Source organism: Kryptolebias marmoratus, linkage group LG16 (assembly GCF_001649575.2).
Source record: "Kryptolebias marmoratus isolate JLee-2015 linkage group LG16, ASM164957v2, whole genome shotgun sequence".
NCBI lineage: Eukaryota > Metazoa > Chordata > Actinopteri > Cyprinodontiformes > Rivulidae > Kryptolebias > Kryptolebias marmoratus.
In genome coordinates this window covers 15,082,249-15,099,784 of record NC_051445.1, presented here as the reverse complement: position 1 = coordinate 15,099,784, position 17,536 = coordinate 15,082,249, and the positions used below count along the sequence as shown (strand labels likewise).

The window sequence follows — 17,536 nt, the reverse complement described above, 5'->3', positions numbered from 1 at the left end:
AGATGTAGATGTTGTAGAGGATTACTTCATGAGAGTTTCATTCAAATCGGTCCGTTGGGTCAGGAGATGTTTTGCTAATGTTACAGACAAATGAACACACACACATGCACACACACACACACACATGGGTAAAACCATAGTGACTCTTATGCCTTTGGCGGTGGACACTAAAGACAAACACAGAGACAACAGCTTAGGGGTCATTCACTTTTATTACTCTTAATTAACTCGACCAGTTTAAATTTGCCAAATGTCTTACAATACAGTTACACTGAAAACATTCTGCCAAATAAAGAACTCTGTCTGAATGTTTAGGAAGCATGTCTTTGGTTAAAGGTTTCTAATGAGAATGAAGAACAGCTCTCTCTCTCTCAGTAACAGCATCCCTTGTTTTAAATCCAAATCAGACACCCGGTCTCACATTTCTAGGCTTTTACACAAATCAGTAATTTGGTTCTACTTGTGCTTCGTGTTGCTGCTTGTCAATTAGAAGACAAGTATTTACATGTCTGATCATTTTTGCTGTTTTTCAGTTGTTGTTGTTGTTTTTTTACTCATACATGCTTGTAATTACATGTGAAACACATGACCCTTGTTCCAACTGAATATTACGTACAGTTTAAATAAAAAATACAGAATAATTACATCCAAAACACAGCATTGTAAAAGGCAATAATGCAGCAATTAAAACCTCAATAACATAGTTTACATTTCATCAGGAAGGGGTAGGGGACAGACCAACAAAGAAGTCTAGAATCCGACTGAGGACGTAGGTACAAATGTGACTTGAGTAACTAGAGTATACACCGTTCTAAGTCTGCTAAATGCTGGTAGGAAACCTTCAGTGGTTTGGGAAACACAGGCAAGCTTCTTCTCATCTATGGTTTCAGAAGTATCATTACAAGATCAACTGACTTAAACTGTGAACATACAATGTTTTCATTCACTAACGTAGCTGTACAAAATATACAAGGGCTATGACTTTGTCTTCAACTTGTCATAACTCAACCTCAACCTGCTATTTAACCCGCCCGACCAGACAAACCCCAAATTATGGCAAGTTTAAACTCAGATACCCCACTAATCAGAACTTTTTGCTCTTTTTTTGTAATGCAAAAAAAAGTTAATAAATAAAATAAAAAAATACTCCACAAGTTGTGATCATTTACTCATCTTCCTTGAGGAATTAGAAAAAAGCAAGCCTTATAGAAAAAATGGTTTGCAAAACAAACGAAAGAAAAATAGAAGAAAGTATAAGTTGATTTTGGTATGGAGCATATAGTTAAAGACTGATGACCCAAAAGTAACATTCCACAGTGTGACCTATTTTTTTTTTTTTATCAAGATGACCAAATGAGAGAATTTAGTGGCTTAAAAACAAAAAAGAAAACTCGGGCTGACACATTGAGCAGTAAAGAATTAGTCAGTGAGAAAGGGGGGGCAATCCCTTTTCTACTTACATATGCAGAGTTGGTCACCGATGTGAAAAACTACAATGAGTCATTCAGTGAAAAGCTCTTTTATGAGGCGAGTAAATAAAGCCTTCATAAAGTACTATCATCCAGTGTTGATGAGTTCAGTCATGTCAAAGTGGCATTTTTTTAAAACAAAAACAAACAAAACAGAAAAAAAAGATAGAGTGTGGTGTTTCTGGGAGTCACACACTGATACTTTACTTTACAGTTGCTGTGCCCTCTTTACACTCCACTGCTATGTGCAGGATAAAACGTCTAATTATTCCTCTGATCAAATATACATTCACGAAAGGTGAAAATGCTACACAAAGTGATGACGAGAGCGTCGGGTATTTAGCCTCCCAGGTGGTTTGGACCTTACTACTCCCACTAAGGTTTACTAAAAAGGGAGGTGATGGGGGGGCGGAGGAAAAAATAAAAAAAAAGGATGGAATCTCAACGTCTACCTCGAATACATTCAGATAGTAGTTGCTGTGTCGTTGTCTTGTGCTGGTTTTTACAACAGTCCGTTTTCAATCAGCCATGTTAGGAAAATGTTTCTCCTTCTCATAACAGCACAATTATTATTGTTATCGTCATCGTTATTGTTTTAAATATATTATTCCGTTACATCAATGCAAATTAATCATAGAAATGTCTACATCTAGTCGCATGTACTTCTTATTTACAGTGACCATTCTGAAATGGTGACACTCCGGACTCTTCGAAAGGCAATGACAGGAACAACACAAGTAAATACTGCAGCATCATACACTAAGATGTCATGCTTTCGGTAAAATAACGGACTTCTGACTGTTCGGTTTTTACGCTTCTTTAGAAAGCAGAACAAACAAAACAAAACCAACTTCCCAATTAAATAAGCTAAACAATGATTCTGATGTATTTTGCTCAAAAAAATAATGATAATATATAGGGTATTTCCTCCAAGATAAGTATTTTTTTTGTACCGTCAGCTCACACTGTAGTTCTGTGTCAGTTACTGTGTTTTTCTGTCATTTATTTCCAAGTCTATTTGTCTCATACATTCAACCACCTCCGCCGAAATTATTAACGCCGTCTGATGTCGTAGTAAGCTGAAGTGAACTAGAAGCTAGGCTGTCATTCACACTCATCTACACAGATATATATTTAACTGTGGTACAATCTCAACAAAGAAACTACTACTGAAAAATAAATACTATAAAGCGTTATGCACCATTCAAAATCAGTTTCTAGTGTAGGTCAAGTCATGCCACGATCATGAAACGGTTGTGGCGAAGCTAAACCTAAAATTCATTCGATTACAATAGGTACTATGGGATCTCATTGTTCACATTATGATGAAGGGTTATGATTGGGTTAGGGAAGCACCCCCGAACTTTATCAGTTACTTAAGATTTGCAACACATCATAAAACCAAGGGAGTGCAGCTGGGACTTTAAATATAAAGGAGATTGGGGAGGGGGGATAAAACATGTGGTCAGGCATGACTTGCTGGCAAAGCACCCAGTGCTTCAGTTCATCTGCTCAAAGAATTTGTAGGTGGGGTTTTCGTAGCCGTGGTTCTGCATTTTGTTGAGCTGCCTTTCCTCTGGGGTCAGCATGGGGTCGACCTGCTGCGAGAGAGACCAGAGCTAGAATTATATCGCTGAGGGCAAATTCACAAGTAAAGATCACACCTGTCAACTGAGGTATAAACAACTGTTTCTTTAGAAGCCGAGAGAGAAGGATGTGAGCAACGTATAGATGATGGGGAAAACCCCCAAACATCCCTTAGACGGGATCAAGACTCATGAAAAGATCTCGAGTCAGAGATGATGCACAGCTGGTAAACTTTAAATGTCTGATTATTCTGATTAGCTTCTGACTGAACAGGGAATTGTTGTAGTGCTCCTCTGTTCTAGTCCTAGATTTCAACTCTTCTGTCTTGGGAAAACTACTACAACTAAAATACTTGTGCAAACTTTAAAGGCATACTAACCTAATTATCTCAAATATAGGCTCATTTCATGTCTTAACGATGGTGTAAAAGTGTGTGAGGATGTATGTTTAGGCAAAGATGCCCTATTTGGTTTGTATTTCCTGGTTTCCTTCTATTTGTTACACCCCTCTGCAAATCTCACTGGCTGCACCTGTGAAGGTGCTGCTTGAGGCAGATCGCCACTGTGGCAGCTGTGTTTCTGAGACCTTTTAAACTAAACTAGTTGTTTTTAATAATGAAGATCTTAAAATACTCCAGAATGTGTTTGGTCTCCATATCATGTTGCGGTCCAACGAGCCGAGTCGTATAAATTGGGGGCTTGTCCGGGATTGGAACTGGGAACGCAACACATTTCTGTTGTGTTCAGGATTCTTTTTGGCCACAACACTCAAACAGAAGATAAATAGATGGTGGTATTTCTAATAACGGCTTATGATAATTTGTCAACTACGTCATATATCAGTTTTTACTGTTTTGACTAAGATGATCTTGTAAGAATAATTTTACATAGTTTTTTTCCATAACTTGTCCAGGTTCTGTAAATACATGCTATCGCTATCAGACATTTCATATCTTTTAATTGTTCATCTAATGTATGCTAACCAGCTACTGGCTGTAGCTTCAAAATAACAATGCTGATAGAAGAGAATATTAATTTGACTTTTTAACTTTTTTGCAAGAAGGCATTTCCCAAAATACCAAAGTTCTCTCTGACTCTAAGATCTTACCAGTTGTATATGTTCTTGCACAATAAAAGTAAAAAAAAACAACATTTATACAACATAAATAAATGTTTGAATCTAACTTACTTCAATTTATTTTAGTGTTGTTTAACTCTATGATACTTTAGGCATTCAAAGAGCTTTACAGTTCTATTATAAAATGTATTTAAGCAAACTTCTTTTAGAAACATTCTTAAATGTAAAGCTGATAGCTGATAATGAAGCATCATTTGAGCAGATTAATAATTGGTAATATATTGGAAACCAGTGTAGGTAGGAACAAAACGTAAAGCTGTTAAGTCTTTAAGTTAACGGCCTAGCTTGGGTCCTACCTCTACGATTCCATGACTAATAGTGCCGTATGGCTTCCTGCGCACCAGCAGCAGACTGATGACCATCACCATGGCAATAGCCACGGCCACCACCAGCAACCCCACCATTGCGCCGCGGTTAAATGTCTCCAAGGCATCGGGTTGCTTTGGAAAGAAAAAAAAAGTGAAACTTTACAAAGTAAAGATGAAATGCATCATTTAAATGTAAATTAAACACAGATTTCTTTAGACAAATAAACATTTTTATTTCCAAAAACAAAGATGTTCTTACTAGTTCATCCCTTGCTATCTCATTGGGCTTGACCACCTGCTTGAGCTCTGCAGAGGTGTTGATCTAAAACAACAGGAAATTTGTAAGGAAATGATAGAAATGCTGAAAATAGAGCGTACAAAAAAGTACACATTCTTACATCAGTGCTTTTTGTATCTTTAACTCAGACTGAGTCAAGATAAAAAGTTTGACACTGAAGTGACCATCATTTTACCTTTTCTACATTCTCATAAGTAGGACTTCGCTCAGACGTGTTGTAGTCATATTCATCCTCTGCAGAGATAAAGCAAATCAATAACGCACTTAACTATGAGGGTAAGGTAGATTTGCAGCAGTAAAAACAGTTAAATTCTTTGTTTTAAAGGTCTGAAATGTGAGCTCACCTTTCCTATTAGGCTGCACATCTGTAGAAAAAAAAACATAATTAATGAAAGTAACCCAAGAGAAGTGGTTCATCCTTTTACATGCTCACTTTGAAAATTAAAAAAGACAACAAAAAATACATATTAGCTTTGTGGGTGTCTGCGTGGTTATTAGTTGCTTTAGTACCAATACGAAGAGGATAAGGCCTCTCTTCTTCTTCTTCCTCGTCCTTCTCTTCCTCGCTCTCGGCCGGCAGGAGCTCCTCAGTGGTGCGAGTTTCAGAGATGGAGGTGGTCATGAGCTCGCTGATGTCTCCTCGTTCCGCCTTCACTAGTTCCTCTGAAAGAAATGTGCAAAAACCACACAGGTTATCAATGACTGACAGGAACACACGGCGGCTCATAAATGCGAAAGTCGACAGGGGACTTTAAGCTTACGAATGTCATCGTGCAGTTCCTCGGCTAATGTCGGATCCTTGTACAGCAGAGCGAGACTCTGGTTCATCCTCTCCTCAATTACATGGAGGTGTGTGTACACCTGCAAAACAGATGAGCCCAGTAAGGAATTAAGCCTTGTTCTGTGTTGGAAATTCCATTTGAAGACCAGCTATGATCTTTCTTTGACAGAAAGAGGTTTGATCGCTGCTTCTGTTACAGAATTCATTTATCTGCTGTAACTCTTCAGGACGCACCGTTCTGGGAGAAAGCATCCTCACGCCTCAGAAGCTCTCACCTGGAATTTCATCTGCTCAGCTTTATGGGGGTCAACGGTCTCGATGTGCTGGTAGTGCCTCAGCGTGTGTCTGCGGTCCTTCTGCTCGGCCGCCATGTAACGCTTCAGGGCCTGCAGCACCCGCTCAGGCTGGAGGACCAAAGGTAAAGTTTGGGAGAGGAGGAGGGAGTCAGGAAATACAGCCAAGACCTTGAAGTCTAAAGCAGACAGATGATTTTTCTCTCAACTTTCTGCCCTTGTTCTGCTCTGCGAGCTCGATTTACCTGAGGGGGATCAGATTGCACAGCAGTCAGGTAGTTCTCCAGGGCCAGGCGGCGATTGTTGTTGAGAATGGCCTCGACTCTTTCAAGATGAGTCTCCACCAGTCTCTGCCTTTCCCCTGCGACCTGCTCCTCCAGCGTCTGCAGCACGGACTGGAAGTGCTGGTTCAGGCGAAACGAGTAGGTTGATATATGAATGAACAACGCAAAAGTCCATGATATCTGTACTACAGCGTGATCTCTTTAGGAAAGTGTTTAAAGCAGGCCTAGAAATGTCTTTTTACCTCATTCAGGGCCTGACGCTCAGCCTTTGGCAGATTTTTTGATTGGTTGTCAGCCTCAGCCCATTCCTTCATGATCTGAGTGATAGAGGGCACAAATTAAGATTGTTACTGTAAAAGTATGCAAATCTGTCTTAAAGGTGACATCTAAATATATATATTTTTTAAATCCTCATTATATATCCTGTATACAAGCAAAATCGTAATTAAAATTGACATAAAATACAAAACAACTCCCTTAAAAAACCCAGAACTGAGTATATATATTTTTAGTGTAGGAATATCAAATGCAGAAGAACCTCAAGAATTCATCAGAGAGCCCATCTCGATTTCTGACAGAAATGGGCTTGCTATAATGAATAATAATAATATTAAAAAAAAACATTCCACTGGAAGTAATTTGTCAAAACTAATAAACTACAGTCACAATTAACATCAATTTCAAATGGAAATTGTGCCATGTATCTTACGGGCAGCTGGAAAATCATGTTTGTTTGCATAAGTTTGTGGTAATAGTCCCCCTTTTCATGTATGTCCTGTGGGACAGCAGTGAGTCCAAAACAAATTGTCCAATGGATCGATAATGTAAATTATGTCTATTATCATATCGTATCACATCTTATCATACCAAATCATTATAAAATACTGTATCATATTGTATAATATCATATATCTTATGGTACAGTAGTGTATTGTATCATTTAAAATCCCACTGTATCACACTGTATAGCATCATATACTGTATTTTATTGCATCATATTGGCTCTAGGAATCACTCTTTATGTTGTTCAGCAGTTATCTGCAAATTTGATTGTGAAAGACACCCACCCACCACTAATGCTTATTTTTATTGTTATTTGTTCCAGTGATTAGGCCCGTCTAGTCAGTATTTTTCAGAAAATGGTAAAACCCCAGTCTAATCCAAAGAGATGGCAACTGCTCTAGAATGCCAGCTCTGTTATATCACAAATAGAAAAAAAATGCAATTACATTAAATGAAAATGTGTCCCTTCCAACTTTTAATCTTTTATTTTTTTTGTGGCATGTCACACATTTCTCTCTAGATTTGCTCCCCTAAACCAGGTGAGTCATGTCCAGGGCGACCGACGTTCAGGGCAAATCTCAATTCTCGTTAACCAATCACCTGGGAAAAGTGTGACCTTCTGCCAGCAGACAAGCTATTAACCTGTTCTCGGCCCTGTAAAATTCACCTCATTGATGCGCTTCATTCTGCGCTCCTCCAGGTCTGTTTTGGCGCGCAGGAAGTTGGCGTGCTCTGTGTCATCCACTGGCTTCTCGAAATAAACATCAACGCCATCTGTGGGCCGAGGCGTGGTCACTGGATGGGGAAAAGACAGGAAACGGGTCATTAAAATTACACATGCTGCTCGGGCCAGACAGCAATAACCGAATGATTAAATAGACAGTCCAGACACATTAAATGGACATTGCCACCGCTGAAAAAAACATTGTTTTTTTACATCTGGATTTAGATTTGTAACACTGCAGTCCATTTACATACAGCCCCCTAAAGAAGTTGGTATTCTGTTTAAAATGTAAATAAAAACAAAATATAATAGTCTGCAAATCTCATAAACACATACTTTACTCACAGTGTAACATAGTATATATACTAAATGTTTAAACTAAAAATCTGTGCCATTTCGGGAAACAACTAGAGTAGTTTTGAATTTGATGGCAGCAACACATCTCAGAAAAGTTGGGTCAGGTCCATGTTTTCCACTGTGAAGCATTCCCTCCTAATATTAACAACAGTGTAAACGTCTAGGAACTGAGGAGAGCAGCTGCTGAAAGTTTTGGAGGGGAATGTTGTCCTCTTCAAATCTGATTCTAGCTGTTCAAACAGCTCTGGGTCTTTGTCAGATGTTTGGTTTCATGATGCACTAATTGATATTTACAATTGATGAGAGGTTCTGGGCTGGATTTCACCAGCACCAGCACCAGGATTTCTCTACTACAGATCCATGCTGTTGTAATGATGCTGTATGAGGTTTAGCATCGTCTAAAATATGCAAGGCCTTACCTGAAAAAGACGTAATCTGAAAAAAACTTGTATATACTTTTCCTTATTGATGGTGCCTTTCCACATGTGTGAGATGTACATGTCGTAGAAACTAATGCACCCCCATACCATCAGAGAGACAGGCTTTTGAACTGTGTGCTGATCACAGTCCGGATGGTCCCTCTCCTCTTTAGTACGGATAACAGGGCATAATTTCAAAACAGAATTAAAAATTTTGATTGGTCTGACCACAGAACAGTTTTCCGCTTTGCCTCAGTCCGTTCTAAAGGAGCCCAGAGAAGACAGCAGCGTTTCTGGATGGTGTTCACATCTGGCTTCCTCTTTGCATGATAGCATTAGTAGATGATGAATGAATGATTTGTGAAAGTGTTCCCAGAACAGAATCAGACCTGCTTTTAAAGCAGAGCTGCCTGCCCGAAGATTACAGGTGTTTAATATTGACCTTTGACCTTGTCTTTTGAGCTCAAAGATCCTCCAGATTCTTGAAATCTTTTGATGATATTACGAACAGTAGATGATGGGATACTCAAAGTCGTCTAAATTTTCTGTTGGGGAAACATGATTCTGATATTGTTTCACTATTTTCTCGCACACCTGTGAACCTCTGTCTATCTTTACTTCTGAGAGATTCAGCCTCTCTTAAATGCTTTTCATCCCCAGCCCTCTCACTGACCTGTTGCCAATCAGCCTAATTTTTGCTGTGAATAAAAGAGTTAAAGAGAGTTAAAGAGATTTGCAAATCATTGCATTGTGTTTTTGTTTACATTTTACACGTTCCAACTTTTGTTGAAGTGGGGTTATACATAAAAGCTTTGTGACACTAAAAAAAGGAGATAAAAACACAATATAGGTTTCTCTAATCTATTTTTGAGGTAAAAAAAACCCCCACCCATAACAGCATCACAGTACTCATATCACAGTATTAATACCATTACATAATAATCTACCGCTTTTCTTCGCTTTTTCATTAATTGCTTTCTCTCTTGACCAAGCTGACTTAATAACTCAGTATGGCAATTTCACTTCCTGAATTTGCCTTGATTAAAGCTTTCCTGTAAGGGAGTTTACTGCGTTATTTTTTTTGTGCAGAAAAGCACGAGCTCTGCTCTGGTGTTTCTGTGGTTGTAAATGCATGTTATGCACCAGATTAACCTAAAACACCTTCTCACAGACATTTGTTGAGGTATGGGGGTCAGTGCAGAACCACTGGAAGCCCCAAATATACAGCACCTGTGTGCACACACTGCATGCATGTATGTGGAAGATGCATGTAACAAAAAACAAAACTAATCAGACCTACTCTCAGGAAAGAGCCGAGGCAGAAGGTGTTACAACAAATGTCAGTTTGGGTCATTTTTCCATAGCTACTGATCACTTCTTTCATGTTAACATAAAAAAATGAAGAGAAGAATGAAAGCACTCACCGCTGTCACCCTTGAGCAGAGGTGAACGCGTGGTAGGTTGGTAATAAAATGAGCTGAAGTAGTCGGACGTCTGGTACGGACCGGAGTCGAACGAGTATTCATACTCCTCTGTATCCTTCGCAGCCATTGCCTCCTCTTCTTCCTCTTCCTCTACCTCCTCCTCCTCGACGTCATCCTCGTCTTCGTCCTCCTCGTCTTCTTCTACCACTTCATCGTCCTCGTCTTCCATATCAGCCTCGTCCACATCTGTGTCGGGAGACGGACTCGGAGTGGGAGCCGTCGCTTTGGTGCTGTGGAGGGAAAAAAAAAAAAAGGTTTGTTCTGTGTTGCTCAGTCACAGTTTGAGCCGCGTGCCGTGTCTTGCAGCTTCTCCGTGCGGATCAGCTGAGGTCGTCTTACACGGAGCTGAGTTTCCCGCTCGTCTGGGACGTGAGCGTCTGAGGAACGTCGGGCGCGTCCCGCTCCTCTGCCTCTCCCCTGCCGTTTGGGCTGCCTCTGCCCGGGCAGCACACGTACTCAACGCCTCGGAAATGGTCCTCGCACGGCAGCAGCATGCCGTAGCTGTGGAGCTCCAGATTTTCCGCGGTGCATTCCTGTCGCAAGCACAACGGGAAGAAACGAAAAAGGAGATCAGGTTTAGGCAGTTTTCACCCTGAGTTGACGTCCGTTATTCACAGAAAGTCATGTTGAGGTAAAAAGTAATTACAAAAAAAAAAGCTTTTGCAAAAACACATAAAAGATGAGAAAAAACGGCCTAGCGTTCCTTCAAAGAATGCATATCACCCACTTTCTGTAATGCCAGCGTTTTAGACTAAGATCATCTTATGCTGAAAAATTGTGGACGATGCTCAGCTATTGTTACACCAAACTTCAGCTCGATATTTGCAAACTTCACAAAGTTATAGCCATTTTTCTGGTGACTAAGGTTGATTAGCTGTGGTGGCCATCTTGAAGAGGATTGACTCCAAATGTAAATGAAGTGTAGATATACATAGAATGATTACTTTTTGGAGGTTTCATTAAAATCTGACTATTGGTTCACAAGATATTTTGCTAACAGACAAACAGGGTTGATGCCAACAGTCAGTGCCAGAGATTTAAATAAAGGTTTGATGTGCTCAATTAGTAATCAGGGTATGTGTTGGGTAGGATACTCAGCTACTACCACACCAAATCTTAGCTCAATATCTGTAAAATGAACTGAGTTATAGCTATTTTTGTCTGTTTAGGTCGCTTAGCTGCGGCGGCCATCTTGAACTGACTCTAGATGTTAACCAGGTGTAGATGTGCATCCAGAGATTACTGTCTGAGAGATTCATAAAAATCCATCCAGTAGCTCAGGTGATATTTTGCTAACAGACAAACAAACACACACAAACAGAGAGAGGCAGAAACATTATCGCCCACGTTTTACCAATAAAAAACGCTCTAGTATTTTCAAGTGACCTTTTCTAAAAGCGGTCAAGCTCACCTCCTTGGCGATGTTGTGCCAGTAGACGTAGCTCTCACAGGCGTCCATCTGCTCCTTATGGAGGAAGCGGCATCTGTCGGGCACCAGCAGGGCCTCGCTCACGTACTCGCCTTCTGCAGGCGGGATTAAAAAGAAGGAGGTGAGGTCAGTACATGAGGAGCTTAACATCAGTTAAGCCAAACCTCGCGTTTGAATCTGAACTCGAAACACGTTTTTGTAGTCAGAACTGAATGAATGAATATAAATGAAGCCGGGCGAAACAAAGAATCCCCCCCCCCCATACACACACACACACACACACACACACAGAAAATGTGAAATGATTAATGAGTATGGTAATAACGAGATACTTCGAACAGAAATACTGGAGTTAGGTCAGCAAATCAATGGCATAAAGTGTCTTTTAACCAGAATAAATGAAAAAGGTTTATTAGGGGAATCAAAAATGCATATTTTTCTATTAGTTTCAATCCCATTTCGTCTAAAGCAACATTATTATATGCTGTTCATGAACACTTATGAGTAAAGAAAACTGGTACCCCAAACCTAAGGCACTACAGAAGGTCCAACCCAGAACTCCTCAGCATGCATGTAATCAACGTTAGCCTATCAGGCCCCCTAGTGGCTTTGAACAGACAAGACATGGCTACAAAACTGTTGATCTGAAGACGGCGCTTTTTGTGTTGTAACCTAAACAACTGTGCTTAATAATACCTTGAAACTCTGCAGATTTACACACCATGACAGTCAGATCGATGAAAGAGTTGGCTCCAGCTAATCGCAAAGTCTTAAACAAAGATCTCACGCAATCTGGTAGCGCTCAGAGTACGTGTTGGGGATGATGATGTCGATGACGCTCAGCTTATTTACACCCACGTTTCATGGTGGTGGGCAGGAAGAAAAAAAAATAAAAGGGCGCATTCTAGAAATTTTGCAAAAAGATGTGAGCAAACACGCCCACCACCCTAGAGTTTGAGTACATGCGTTACTCATTTCTGACATGACGGTGATGTGTGCGGCTCTTACCCAGGCAGCGGTAGGGCAGGACGATGAAGGGGTGCGTCTGGCAGCGGCCCCAGCCCTTCTTACACCAGGACGGGATGGTGACGGGTCTTTTCGACTCCTCTATGTGTGAAATGGAAAGTGCCGGGTACATCTGGGCGAACGGGACACAGAAACGAAACAGGTGGGAGAGGAGGAGAATTACACCGGGAAGACTTTTTTTCCCCTCAAAAAAATTAGGATCAGGGTTTGATTAGACCAGAGTTCTGCAACCTGCGGCTCTGGGGCCACATTGTAAATTTGACCAAAGCTAACATGGAATATATGAAAGATGTTTATAACCATGATAAGAGAGGCTAATTTTGGCAGTTTTTCTGCCTAATTTTAGGCAAATATGTGATGGAATGACACTAATAAAACAACTAGCAAAAACAGATCGATCCTAGTTTGTTAGCCTGTCAGCCACTTCATTAATTTTAACCTTTTTCTGAAATCCACCTGAAAATAAAGCTTCTTCCAACACAGCTGAGAGGAAAAAAAACACAGTGCAGCTTATAAACGCAAATTACTATAACACAAGAGGTTGAAATAAGGCAGAAACAAAGCCAAGTCAGACTGAAAACAATAAGATTAAAAGTTAAATTTGGCTTCTGATTTTCAAAAACGTACAAATTTCTACTGTTATTAGGGGAAATTTACTAAGTCACGATTAAATGTTCAACGAGGTGGCTTCACTCTAATAATTTATTAGAAAGCAAGTATATGCTTTATCACTTTAAAGTGAGATACTTGTATTGGTAATTTTCCACAAACAGAAATGACTCACAGAGACTTGCATAGATTGCTGTTTACTTTTTGTCTAGGGGCTTTTCTGAAGAAAATGTTTTTCCCCCTCTTTAGTTTTTTTCCTTTTTGTTAGAGCATGTAAAAATACTGATAAATATCACCAGGTTAATATAGTTTTTTTAAGGTTTCTAGTGTAACAAGTAAGCATAGTAGTATTAATGTAACACTTGCTTGAAGCAGGTTTTGTGGCTCTGGGCACATTTTATTTAGTGGGAGATGAGCAAAAATGGATCTTTTGAATGTAAAGGTTGCAGACTCTTGGATAAGAGGGAGTGAGAGCAATCAGAGGAAAATAAATTAACATAGGGAGCTGTCATGAACCATATGTTCTAAATATGTAAAGCGATTTTTAAGCAATAAAATTACTTTTAAACAGCCCAGTCTAAAGGGGTGCAAATACTGAGCGTTTGTGTAAAGGTCGCATCAAACACGTGTGTCATTTAATCACATTAGAGGCCTCTAGGCTTTATGGTAACCGCTGTCTGCACTGAGGAGGTCCAATTTGGCCTCCAGATGGCGCTTGTCTGCCTTTGTGGTTGTACTTTAAAATATTATTCTTGAAGGAGGAGTGTGTGTACCACTGATAACACACCTACAGTAGGTAAAGAGGGCAACAAATATTTGGTGGCATAAATTAAATACTGTCATAAACCAGCAAGCCTACATCTCTTCAATATAGATAGTTAAATATATAAATTTCAAGGGGACAAATTGTAATGGAAAAAATGAATTTTTCCTTCATTTCCTTGTGTGTTGAACAAGTATCTTTGTTGCAACGTTCTTTCCAAACCAGCACTGTGATCTGATAGTGATGCTATTAGTAATATCGATCCAAGCCGTTCTTCAACATGAGATGTTAACGTCCCGCCCTACCTCCTGACAGTAGGACAGGATCTCGTTGGGGTCCTTGAAGCAGCCCTGGCGGCTCCGAGGATCCGGCTCCCACTGCCCGGTCTGGATGTTGACGTGCAGGAGCTGACGGCCGCAGAACATGGCGATCTGCGGCTCCGCCAGCTGAACGCCGGGCCCGTTCACCTCGGCCATGGCGAGGGCCTGGAGAGCACGGGGAGGAGGGAGGGCACGAGTTAATACACACATACACACACAGACACATAGTGGTGAAGAATAATTCCTAAATGCACTCCAGCACTATCCAACATTAGAAGTGTGTAAGTGCAAGAACGAGAGGAGGTGGAGGGTGGGTGGGGTGGAGGAGATCGAAACGGAGGAGAAAGTAGAGGAAGCTAATGCACAGGAGACTCTACTGCAGGGCTGTTAGCTTTAAGAACACCGTGGCAAACCTGAAAACGTAAGGAAAGAACGGTGAATGACGTGGAAGGGAGAAACTGTATACGGGCCCGTAAAAGATCGCTCGCTATCACCCCCTTCCTTCACGTTCTCCCACTCTGGCCTTCTAGAAAGCAGTTATTGATCGGGGGATATGTTGCCTCTGCCTGAGGGGGCGGGGGGCCCAGGGGACCCCACACAGAGCAACGAACAGAAGCCAGGGCTGGGAGTCAGGTGTTAATACAAGCTCATTGACCGATGTGCCACTTCACTACATTAACACACGGCACAGACACAGAGAGAACCAAGGGAGGAATAAAGGAAGGGAGGGGTCGGGTAGATCTATAAACACCACAGACGACGACTTACTCTACTTTAACAGAGAAAACAGAAATTCTACAGAGCCCCCTGGTATCAACAAAAAAAAAGTCTGCTTCATCTTTTACCAGCTGCCTGCGTCATCTGTGGTGTGAAACATGGGCCTCATGTAGGCTATATTTCATGGTGCAACATTTGACAAGAGATGATCATTGTAATCATCAAACCCTGAAACTCTCCCCCTAAAAAAAAAAAAAAAAAAAGGTCATCTAAAAGCCCCAGAGCACTGTCATCGGCTCGTGTCCTTTCATCTGACAGACCAACTGACGGCAGACAGGACAACCAACTCAGCGTCAATTAGAAACAAGATACCCACAGGGAGGAATTTGAGAAAAGAGAGAGAGAGAGAGAGAGAGAGAGAGAGAGAGAAAAAAAAAAATATGAGCGAGTGACGCATGATCAAAGGAAAAGCCCCGCTCGGACCCAACAGAGCTGAAGTGTTTGAAGTCCTAATTAAAATTTATATGAGATAAAATAAATATCTAAAGCCCTCTGAGTAAATGTACAATAAATATAATAAGCCCCGAGCAGCAAGTGCATTCTAATTACACTAAGAGGAGTTTGTGTTTCTGCATGCCGAAGCAGATTTTTTTTCTTTTACAAATTATTTTTTATAACGACTGACCGCTCTCAAAAGCACGCCAGAGAATTAATTATTTATAATTGTAGTTACTATTTAAATGAAGAAGTTCTTAAAACCGCTTTCTAAACCACGTTCTGGAGCAAAAATGGTAGAAAATCCTAATTTTTTTAAGGCTGCAATCGTGTAAATGTGGTTCAGATTTAAATTTTCTATAATCCCGACTCAGAGCTTACCTTCTCTGCTTTAAACAAATACAAATTTTAATATGACACAACTATTTTCCTTTCTTATTGTGCATTTTTTTCCTTTTTTTATAAACTGAAAATGAATGATAGCTTTTTTTATAAAGCTATCATTTTCTGCAAGTCAATAAAACAGCCTGACAAACTACTAGTAAGAATGTTGGTTTAAAAGCTATAAAAAATAAGTTAAAATGCTAAAGATGTCGTATGATAGAGATGTTTCACAATGAGTCAAAATATATTTGTATGCCCACATAAAAACCTTCCACACAAGCATCTTCTCATACAGCATATACTCATAAAATAGAAATACATAAAATAAACTGTATGTGACTTTACTGCAATAATTACAATATCAGAACAAATGGATGAGAGTTAAAGAAATATATAGACAGAATTGGTCCTCCTCCATCCGGACCACCATTCAGGCACAATATGGTCGTCGGTGATGATGAAGAACCAGAATTCAGTCATTCATTCATATGATACAACGCCACTCATCATCAGTCTGTGCCTCCTGGCCATCGTTGTTGTTATTGGCAGCCTACACATGGGATGGTGAACCTGTCGTCCAGCTGATGTCAGCCATCAAAACAGTGTGGGACGACAGTGCGTGTAGTAAAGAGTCCAACACCTGCGTCCGGTCAGCAGCCATACGTGTCATCAGGTTTTGTAATGCTCGGAGCACGATACGACAATCCTCCACTGGTCTGGCTTGGGTGGCCAGAACCTTCACAACATGTGTGGGTGCCTTCATGCACCCACTGGTTCTAACAGTGGGCCACTGGGACATTACTGCACACCACATGCCAGGCAATTTCACAACATGAACACCCGGCGTCACAAACCCACAATGTGGCGCTTATCAAGCCTCTCAAGTCCTGCTAATGCTGTCCAATGCATCTTCAAGGCATACTTTGTGTTTAACGACTTTGACTCACTGTTTTGTTTGCTTGTTGGACACTCGGGCAACTGCCTGATAACACTATCACTCCACTTCTGATGCCACCACTTATGACCTCACTCTGCTGCCTGTTCCTAGATGTGCCAGCACCTTACAAACTGAATCATTTACAACATACATGCCCATCGCTGGTCTGCTTGTGGATCAAAGTATGTCTGAATCAAATCATTCATTCCAGGTGCTTAAAATTTATATGAGTGTGTACTTGCAAGCAAATCCACAGAAGTGAATTTCTTCAAAGAAACAAAATAATTCACTTCAAAACAGGGGGAACAAATAGGGACTCATGGCAAAAAGGTAACAATCACTGCGGAGTGAAATTTGGCTGATTCGGTTTGTTATTGACGAAGTTGAGTTGAATCTTTTAATTGGGTGAGTGTGTTTTAAGATTAGCGTGGTGAAGCACAGCACAAGCTGCTGAAGCAGGATGTCTGGAGCAGTTGCTGAGCTAATGCATTAACAGATGTATCTCTTTGAGTCAGGGAAGGTCAGTGCCAAAAAGACAAATAAATAAATAAAAAAAACTTCCGGATATTTGAGAAGATAACCCGGCAGCTCCAGCTCTCTCATTCTGCCTGCTCTTCACTACTGCACTTGCAGAAAATCAATGCTGAGCGACTGCAACTGTATCGCCACGTTCCTCCCAATCAATAACAGTCCATCAGGAGCCCGGGGCCCTGACCTCCAGTTCGGCAAGGCTGCACTCCTAATCTCAAGCCAGATCTGAGACCAGATTAGATCTAATAAGAAATACTTTACTTATGGTTCTATTTATGGTGACGGGAGAAAACCTGTTGTCTGTTTTTTTGACCCAGTTTGAATTTTAAAAGCGAAAAGTGAAATTGAACACTAATGTTGAGCTCAAATATTAGCTTTTAAGCCCTCGTAACTGCAAAATC

The 17,536-nt window shown here is 40.5% G+C and overlaps 1 protein-coding gene across 2 annotated transcripts in view; it reads right to left on the bottom strand.

Annotated features, from left to right (window-relative positions):
- Positions 1-244: 244 nt before the first annotated feature.
- Positions 245-17,536, bottom strand: part of aplp1 (amyloid beta (A4) precursor-like protein 1) — a 36,808-nt gene continuing 19,516 nt past the window's right edge. Inside the window, exons 2-17 of one of the 2 annotated variants that reach the window (XM_017426552.3) lie at positions 14,057-14,236; positions 12,362-12,491; positions 11,336-11,448; positions 10,264-10,457; positions 9,865-10,154; positions 7,608-7,735; positions 6,400-6,474; positions 6,119-6,277; positions 5,856-5,984; positions 5,561-5,660; positions 5,310-5,462; positions 5,144-5,164; positions 4,975-5,033; positions 4,761-4,823; positions 4,490-4,633; positions 245-3,070 (exon numbers count right to left, since the gene is read on the bottom strand). In XM_017426552.3, the coding sequence (XP_017282041.1) occupies positions 2,969-3,070; positions 4,490-4,633; positions 4,761-4,823; positions 4,975-5,033; positions 5,144-5,164; positions 5,310-5,462; positions 5,561-5,660; positions 5,856-5,984; positions 6,119-6,277; positions 6,400-6,474; positions 7,608-7,735; positions 9,865-10,154; positions 10,264-10,457; positions 11,336-11,448; positions 12,362-12,491; positions 14,057-14,236 (2,040 nt within the window). In that variant the 3' untranslated portion in view covers positions 245-2,968. The remainder of the gene's footprint in view (positions 3,071-4,489; positions 4,634-4,760; positions 4,824-4,974; positions 5,034-5,143; positions 5,165-5,309; positions 5,463-5,560; positions 5,661-5,855; positions 5,985-6,118; positions 6,278-6,399; positions 6,475-7,607; positions 7,736-9,864; positions 10,155-10,263; positions 10,458-11,335; positions 11,449-12,361; positions 12,492-14,056; positions 14,237-17,536) is intronic. The other variant, XM_017426553.3, reaches the window with a different exon arrangement.